Source organism: Salvelinus namaycush, chromosome 20, assembly GCF_016432855.1.
Source record: "Salvelinus namaycush isolate Seneca chromosome 20, SaNama_1.0, whole genome shotgun sequence".
NCBI classification, from domain to species: Eukaryota; Metazoa; Chordata; class Actinopteri; order Salmoniformes; family Salmonidae; genus Salvelinus; species Salvelinus namaycush.
This window is the reverse complement of record NC_052326.1, coordinates 16,491,060-16,499,861: the sequence shown is the minus strand read 5'-3', so window position 1 is coordinate 16,499,861 and position 8,802 is coordinate 16,491,060. Positions and strand designations below refer to the sequence as shown.

The 8,802-nt window shown below is 44.9% G+C and overlaps 1 protein-coding gene across 1 annotated transcript; it reads right to left on the bottom strand.

Moving 5' to 3' along the window:
• Window positions 1-206: 206 nt before the first annotated feature.
• On the bottom strand, window positions 207-8,700 carry LOC120065703 (mitochondrial intermembrane space import and assembly protein 40-like). Its single transcript, XM_039016783.1, has 3 exons — window positions 8,554-8,700; window positions 5,489-5,587; window positions 207-1,317 (listed from the first exon to the last, which is right to left on the bottom strand). The coding sequence occupies exons 1-3, from the start codon at window positions 8,573-8,575 to the stop codon at window positions 881-883; spliced, it is 558 nt and encodes a 185-aa protein (XP_038872711.1). The 5' UTR covers window positions 8,576-8,700; the 3' UTR covers window positions 207-880.
• Between the last annotated feature and the right edge of the window lie 102 nt (window positions 8,701-8,802).

Sequence of the window (8,802 nt, the reverse complement as noted above, 5' to 3'; positions counted from 1 at the left end):
GCACTTCCCTGATCACTCTATTGAAGCAAAAAAACACGACTTTCAATATAAAACGCGACCCGTCAATACACAGCTGGACTTACCTGCTCCCGCTTTCTCCAGTTGTGCTATTTACAAACAAACAACCACGTGATTGGCTCAACTGTTCTGGGGAACTATGGTAAGCTTCATAATGTGAAATAATGTGACCGGTGAAATGAAGAACGTAATCTGATTTATCTCCAAATGTATTGCACAAGTTGACTGTGGGTATTTACTTACAAGGTAGCAACAAATATTAAACTGTATTGAAAATCGTCAAATAAATAGTTTAAATGTTCAATGCTATTAACAGTATTGAAAAAAACATCACGACTATTTCCAAATACCCTGGTATATGGTATGCCGCCCAAGCCTAACATTAAGTCAAGTGATCACAAACTAGTCTGACCAGTAACATTGACAGTAGGTTACACACCTCCAGTGTAGAATTAACATAGAATGGCACAAATTATCTGATTTGAAGCTTGATAATAAGCAGCTAAATTGTTTTGGATGAGAATCCTTTAACTAAAGTCCCCTTCAGCGAACAAGTCCTCCTCTACAAACTCACCACTGTAGGAACCTCAGGAGCTCAACAACCACTGGATAAAAAAAGCATAATAAAAAGATGTGTATTTCTTTTGTATTGTCGTCCTCCTCTTACAGCATATTCCCTGTAGGAGACTTAACTCCTCTGCAGTTCTAGGCCCCCTTTAAAAGTAATTCTCCCTCGTGATGAATGTTGAACCAAGAAAACAGGTCTGAGGCATCAGTTGACAGAGCTGATCTCCCCAGAGAGTGGTCTGTGCACGGCAGTGGTTTCAGGGAGAGACCGGGGGATGGTGGAAGGTGGGTGATTTTAGCTGGCAGCCTGGCTGTCTGTGGGTGGTGTATTGTCGAATGACGGGGCAGACTCAGGTGTTGGGGAGGACAGGGTAGAGTCACTAGACGCCACTGGTGCTGGGGACGAGTCCTCTGCGGGCTCAGGTGCAGTAGAATCAACGGGGGCAGAGTCCTCAGCGGGGGCAGAGTCCTCAGCAGGCGCAGGGGCTGTAGCATCAGCCCCTCCCGCGGCGACTCCCTCGTTCTCGTCCTCCTGTGGGTAGAGCTCGGGGTACTTCTGCATACACTCCTGCATAGCGCGGAAGTTGTCGATACACTCTGAACCTTTCACCTCCTCATTGCTGTAGTGGAAGCAGGAGAAGGCCTCCTTGAACTGTGTGCCACAGGGCCCGCTAGCCATCCCTCCCAGGCATGGACAGTTCCAGTTGATCTCCCCACTAGGCAGAATCAGGCCTAGAGGAATAGGGATATAAGAGGAAAGGGCAGGGGGATACCTAGTCAGTTGCACAACTGAATGCATTCAACCAAAATGTGTCTTCCGCATTTAACCCAACCTCTCTTAATCAGAGAGGTGCAGGGGGCTGCCTTAATCGACGTCATCGGCGCCCGGAAAGCAATTGCTGTTGAGGGTTAACTGCCTTACTCAATGGCAGAACGGCAGGTTTTTTCACCTTGCTGGCATGTACAGTGCATTTGAAAAGTATTCAGACCCCTTGACTTTTTCCACATTTTGCTAAGTTACAGTTTTATTCTAAAATTGATTAAATAGATTTTTCCCCCTCATCAATCTACACACAATACCCCATAATGATTAAACAAAAACTGGTTTTTAGACATTTTTGCAAACTTATACAATTTTAAATAAATAAATAACATTTACATAAGCATTCAGACCCTTTACTCAGTACTTTGTTGAAGCACCCTTTGGCAGCAATTACAGCCTCGAGTCTTCTTGGGTATGACGCTACAACTTGGCACAGCTGTATTTGGGGAGTTTCTCCCATTCTTCTCTGCAGATCCTCTCAAGCGCTGTCAGATTGGATGGGGAGCATCGCTACACAGCTATTTTCAGGTCTCTACAGAGATGTTTGATCGGGTTCAAGTTGGGGCTCTGGCTGGGCCACTCAAGGATATTCAGCATTTCTCTACGGCTGGCCATGCTTTCCTCCTGGCTACCCCAACCCCGGGCCAACAGCTCCGCACCCACCGCAGCTACTTGCCCAAGCCTCCCCAGCTTTTCCTTCACCCAAATCCAGATAGCAGATGTTCTGAAAGAGCTGCAAAACCTGGACCTGTACAAATCAGCTGGGCTAGACAATCTGGACCCTCTCTTTCTAAAATTATCTGCAGCCATTGTTTCAACCCCTATTACCAGTCTGTTCAACCTCTCTTTCGTATCGTCCGAGATCCCTAAAGATTGGAAAGCTGCCGCGGTCATCCCCCTCTTCAAAGGGGGTGACACTCTAGACCCAAACTGTTATAGACCTATATCCATCCTGCCCTGCCTTTCTAAAGTCTTCGAAAGCCAAGTTAACAGATCACTGACCATTTCGAATCCCACCGTACCTTCTCCACTGTGCAATCCGGTTTCCGAGCTGGTCACGGGTGCACCTCAGCCACGCTCAAGATACTCAACGATATCATTACCGCCATCAATAAAAGATTGTACTGTGCAGCCGTCATCATCGACCTGGCCAAGGCTTTCCACTCTGTCAATCACCGTATTCTTATCGGCAGACTCAACAGCCTTGGTTTCTCAAATGACTGCCTCGTCTGGTTCACCAACTACTTCTCAGACAGAGTTCAGTGTGTCAAATCGGAGGGCCTGTTGTCCGGACCTGTTGTAGTCTCTATGGGGTACCACAGGGTTCAATTCTCGGGCCGACTCTTTTCTCTGTATATATCAACGATGTCTCTCTTGCTGCGATTGATTCCCTGATCTACCTCTAAGCAAAAGACACCATTCTGTATACCTCTGGCTCTTCTTCGGACACTGTGTTGACATACAACACTCCTTCCGTGGCCTCCAACTGCTCTTAATCGCTAGTAAAACCAAATGCATGCTTTTCAACCATTCGCTGCCCGCACCGGCCCGCCCGACTGGCATCACTACTCTGGACGGTTCTGACCTAGAATATGTGGACAACTACAAATATCTAGGTGTCTGGCTAGACTGTAAACTCTCCTTCCAGACTCATATTAAACATCTCCATTCCAAAATTAAATCCAAAATCGGCTTCCTATTTTGCAACAAAGTCTCCTTCACTCACGCCGCCAAGCATACCCTAGTAAAACTGACTATCCTACCGATCCTCGACGATGTCATTTATAAAATAGCCTCCAACACTCTACTCAGCAAACTGGATGCAGTCTATCACAGTGCCATCCGTTTTGTCACCAAAGCCCCATATACCACCCACCATGTATGCTGGCTCGTTGGCTGGCCCTCGCTACATATTCGTCGCCAGACCAACTGGCTCCAGGTCATCTATAAGTCTTTGCTAGGTAAAGCTCCGCCTTATCTCAGCTCACTGGTCACGATAACAACACCCACCCGTAGCATGCGCTCCAGCAGGTATATCTCACTGGTCATCCCCAAAGCCAACACCCCCTTTGGCCGCTTTTCCTTCCAGTTCTCTGCTGCCAATGACTGGAACGAATTGAAAAAAATTGCGGAAGCTGGAGACTTATATTTCCCTCACTAACTTTAAACATCAGCTATCCGAGCAGCTAACCGATCGCTGCAGCTGTACATAGCCCATCTGTATATAGCCCATCCAATCTACCTACCTCATCCCCATATTGTTTTTATTTACTTTCTGCTCTTTTGCACACCAGTATTTCTACTTGCACATCATCATCTGCACATCTATCACTCCAGTGTCAATTTGCTAAATTGTAATTACTTGCTACTATGGCCTATTTATTGCCTTACCTCCTCACACCATTTGCACACACTGCATATAGACTTTTTTTCTCTATTGTGTTATTGACTGTACGCTTGTTTATTCCATGTGTAACTCTGTGTTGTTGTTTGTCGCACTGCTTTGCTTTATCTTGGCCAGGTCGCAGTTGTAAATGAGAACTTGTTCTCAACTAGCCTACCTGGTTAAATAAAGGTTAAATAATTTTTTTAAATTCAGACTTGTCCCAAAGATACTTCTGCGTTGTCTTGGCTGTATGCTTAGGGTCGTTGTCCTGTTGGAAGGTGAACCTTCGCCCCAGTCTGAGGTCTTGAGTGCTTTGGAGCAGGTTTTCATCAAGGATCTCTCTGTACTTTGCTCTGTTCATCTGTCTCTCAATCCTGAGACTCACAGTCCCTGCCGCTGAAAAACATCCCCACAGCATTATGCTGCCACCACAACGCCTCTCCCCTATTTGACCTAGATAGTTTGTGTCTGCATTGATATGTAGGCTACGTGTGCCTTTTTAAAAATGTATGTAGTTCTGTCCTTGAGCTGTTGTTGTCGAATGATGTTCTGTATTATGCCATTCTGTATTATGTTTTATGTTTTGTGTGGACCCCAAGAAGAGTAGCTGCTGCTTTTGCAACAGCTAATGGGGATCCTAATAAAATACCAAAATACCACCAGGCTTCACTTTAGGGATGGTTTTGGCCAGCTGATGAGCGGTGCCTGGTTTCCTCCAGATGTGACGCTTGGCATTCAGGCCAAAGAGTTCAATCTTGGTTCCATCAGACCAGAGAATCTTCTTTCTCATGGTCTGAGAGCCTGGCCACTCTACCATAAAGGCCTGATTGGTGGTGTGATCCAGAGATGGTTGTCCTTCTGGAAGGTTCTCCCATCTCCACAGACGAACTCTGGAGCTCTGTCAGAGTGACCATCGGGTTCTTGGTCACCTCCCTGACCAAGGCCCTTCTCCCCCGATTGCTCAGTTTGGCTGTGTGGCCAGCTCTAAGAAGAGTCTAGGTGGTTCTAAACGTCATCATTTAAGAATGATGGAGGCCACTGTGTTCTTGGGGACCTTCAACGCTGTAGACATTTTTTGGTACCCTTCCCCAGATCTGTGCCTAGATACAATCCTGTCTCGGAACTCTAAGGACAATTAGAGAGTCTGACTTCAACCTCATGGCTTGGCTTTAGCTCTGACATGCACTGTCAACTGTGGGACCTTATATAGACAAACGTGTGCCATTCCAAATCATGTGCAATCAACTGAATTTACCACAGGTGGACTCCAATCAAGTTGTAGAAACATCTCAAGGATGATCAATGGAAACAGGATACCCCTGAGCTCAATTTCAGGGTGTGAATACTTATGTAAATAAGGTATTTCTGTTTTAAATGTGTAATATCTCTCTCTACACACACACACACACACACACACACACACACACACACACACACACACACACACACACACACACACACACACAGTGCCTTCAGAAAGTATTTAGACCCCTTGACTTTTTCCACATTTCCATATTAGATTAAGGCTGTAACGTAACAAAATGTGGAAAAAGTGAAGGGGGTCTGAATACTTTCCGAATTGACATAGTTGTAACTTCAGAATTCACCTCTTTAGTATCTTTGTAATGACTACACTACTGTTGAGTGTTTTATAATCCTTCTACATCCCTGACATGAATTCACAGCCCACTTACCCTGGTCTTCGTAGGGGTCATTGGGGTCATCTGCAATGAGCTCAGCGTTGCTAGGTGCTTCATGGTCTTCCTTGGTAACGAAGATGATGCAATCTTTACCTGGCAAGGTGAACACACAGGTGAGAGGATGGCATGAAAAGATGCCATCTCTAAGGAAACAACGGGCACTGAGCTATGACCATGACATACTAATTGCATTTCCCCTTCCTTGTCTCCAGGCTGGCTTTATTAAAGCAAAGTGGGAGACCAATTATACAAATTCATGGTTATTATGGTCTGACTGACCCAATAAACACACAAATGCATTTATCTATTGGATCAAAGCAAGTGGTTGGCTATTAATATGTTGGCCATAATAGCTGCTAAGTTAACAATTCGACAACAGCTGTTTTTCACCAGAGTTCTGTAAACAGAATGCTGAATCAATGCCCACTAACTATGTTTAACCAGCAGGGTCCAGATATAAACAAACTGAACTGTCACCTGACATGACATGCGCTTCGATTGCCAGAAGATACCGACCCTACTGTTATGCTTGTTTACACTGAGCTGCACTGAGGTCGGAACGCAAATCATGGTTACATTAGGACACCGTAGGGCCGGCGCAAGACGTGGGTCGGAAAACGTACCTCAATGCAGGGATGGGATATGCCACTGTACTCAAATTTGACCTTTATCCACACTGCTCTATCGAGAAGATTTAAATACTCTATTTTCTCTGAAAACCCTTTTCATCCTCATGCTAGCTAGCAGTAGCTACAGCTGCCATTATGGAATGGCATGTTGCGTTAAACAACAAAGGAGATGATTGGCTGACAAAGCCATTCCAAAATGGCTGCGGTGGCTACAGCTAGCGAGCATGAGAATGAAAAGGGCAGTTTTTAGAAAAAAACGAGCAGTATTTCAATCTTCTTGACGGAGCAGTGTGGATTTGGATAAAGGTACAAATTGGAGTACAGTGACATATCCCATCCCTGCATTGAGGTACGTTTAACTATCTAGCATGCTCTGCACATCTGTCTGTAAGTGTAACTCGGGAAGTGTAGTTTCGTTGACTGGAGGTACCCATAGCGGTACGGATATGTGAAACTGCTATAAAGGCCTTTTCACACTGCATTGTTCTTAGCCCCGGGCTATCATAGCCATAGGCTAGACTGGCCCTGGGCTAGCTTAGCCTGTGTTCACACAAGCATTTGTTAACCCTAGGCTAAGCTTTAGCCCTGGGCTAAGTAATCACACTGGTATTCCACAGCCCAGAGCTAACGGACCAACATGTGACCAATGTTATAAGCAATACGGCATTTATTAACACATTATTTCATCTTGCATCTAGCCTAGCATTTGATTTCCAACAGTGATGGTTTGTATAAACTTCGCCATCTGCCTGTCTGACCTCAGAAACAATGTTTCACTTTTGAAATTCAATCTCACCCCTGTACAGAGACTGGTGTGCATGAACGAGGCATCAACTTTTCTGATCTAGGCTGAATCATTCAACAATATTATCATCATGGATATAGCCATTTAAAAGTAAATGGAAAATCTATGAAAACAGACAAATGAAGCATTTGCTGCCTTTCCATTTGTAGTGTTTGTATCTTTAGTTTGATAAGTGAAAAGACATTAGCCAGCCAGCCATAATAACCATGTATGTTAGGCATAGCAACCAATGTTTTTGCATGGATTTGTTTTTTGTCCTCAGATAGGATTAAATTGTATGAATTGACTTGTCAAAATAACAGTGCAGCTTTTTTGATTGGACTGGGCATTCTAGTAGTTGTTCCTGACACTGATTCACACTGGAAAATCCCAAAAAGTCCTCCGGAGCAGGGACAGCTAGTCCTGGGCTAAGGTTGGTGCCCACTTTAGAATGTGCAAGTGTGAAAACCCACTTAGCCCCAGGCTAACATCATCCTTAGCCCAGGGCTAAGGAGGCTCTTAGCCCTAGCCTAAGGTGCCGTGTGAACACACCTTAACATGCTGACCAGACCGTCCGCGTGCATGTTGATTTTCTCCACCCACACCAGACGCGATCAGGACACAAGTTGAAATATCAAAACGAACTCTGAACCAACTATATTAATTTGGGGACAGGTTGAAAAGCATTCAACATTGTCAATTCAGCTAGCTAGCTGTTGCAGCTAATTTGTCCTGGGATATTAACATTGTCCTCTACTCCGACAATTAATCCACAGATAAAAGGGTGAAAGTTAGTTTCTAGTAATCTCTCCTCCTCCAGGCTTCTTCTGACTTTATATGATGGTCGCAACCAACTGTAAGGTGCATTACCACTACCACCCACGTGGGTATATGCTCCTAAAAATCAATGAGGAGATGGGAGAGGCGGGACTTTCCGCGCATCACAAATAGAACTAAGTTCTATAAATGCCTGGCTACGCAGAATATCATGAGCAGTGTGGGTGCAATGATTGAATAACATGTATGTGTACATTTATTTTGCGCACGCAACGCGAGCAGTGTGGTCAGCATGTAAGTGTATCTTTAATTTGAAGGATTGGTTCTTGCTGATGGAAGGTAAAGGGCCATATGTTTCGAAAGCCATATTGCAAGCAATGATTGACATTTATAAATGTTAAAACAGTGTCGGGGATGTAGTTCACACACAGGGTAGTCGTGGGCAAAGCGAATGGCTGATTGCCACCTAGTCATAACTAAATGGAACCATGATTGCGTTCTGACCTTAGTGTAAACAAGCGTAACGGCAGGGTCGGTATCTTCTGGTAAGCGCTTTGACAGCTCTGCCTGAAGTCATCTACTAGCCTTGCAATTTAGTTATCTGGCTAGCGTGGACGTTAATGTGTTCGTCTCGCCTTCCTTTACAAATCAGATTAACCCTGAGAATCTGATTGCCCCATTTATAGACCTCTTCAAACCCTATAACTGACTGCAACTAAGCTACATTAAATTACTGCACCAATAAAGCTGGAACAAGGACCGCTGACCTGCTTCGCAAGCTAACTAGATACCTAACGTTACCATGCTAGCCCCTTCAATGACATTCATTGGACAAGCGAAATGAATGAAAATCTAAGGTGCGCTATTACCCTCTTGCTCACAGTACGACATGACAGACGGTGGTGATATCCGTTGGTCCTCTACTTATATCAGAAGCAACGACGGTTTTTGTACAACAATTAGCTGCAGTGCACATAGCCATGTAATAACCGCCCGGCTTCCGTTTCCTTGACCCCTCTTTGCTTCGATTTCTGGACGCAGTCTCATGACGTCATCTGGGCAGCCACTGGTGATTTGTGCAACAGATCGAGGTAGATCTAGGTTCAGATTACACAACC

Excerpts from the sequence above, each read along its gene's own strand:
- LOC120065703 (XM_039016783.1), bottom strand. The coding sequence starts at position 8,575 with ATGTCGTACTGTGAGCAAGAGG. Across the intron at positions 5,588-8,553 it reads GTCGTACTGTGAGCAAGAGG|GTAAAGATTGCATCATCTTC; the intron begins GTAATAGCGCAC and ends TCACCTTGCCAG. Across the intron at positions 1,318-5,488 it reads TGACCCCTACGAAGACCAGG|GCCTGATTCTGCCTAGTGGG; the intron begins GTAAGTGGGCTG and ends CTATTCCTCTAG.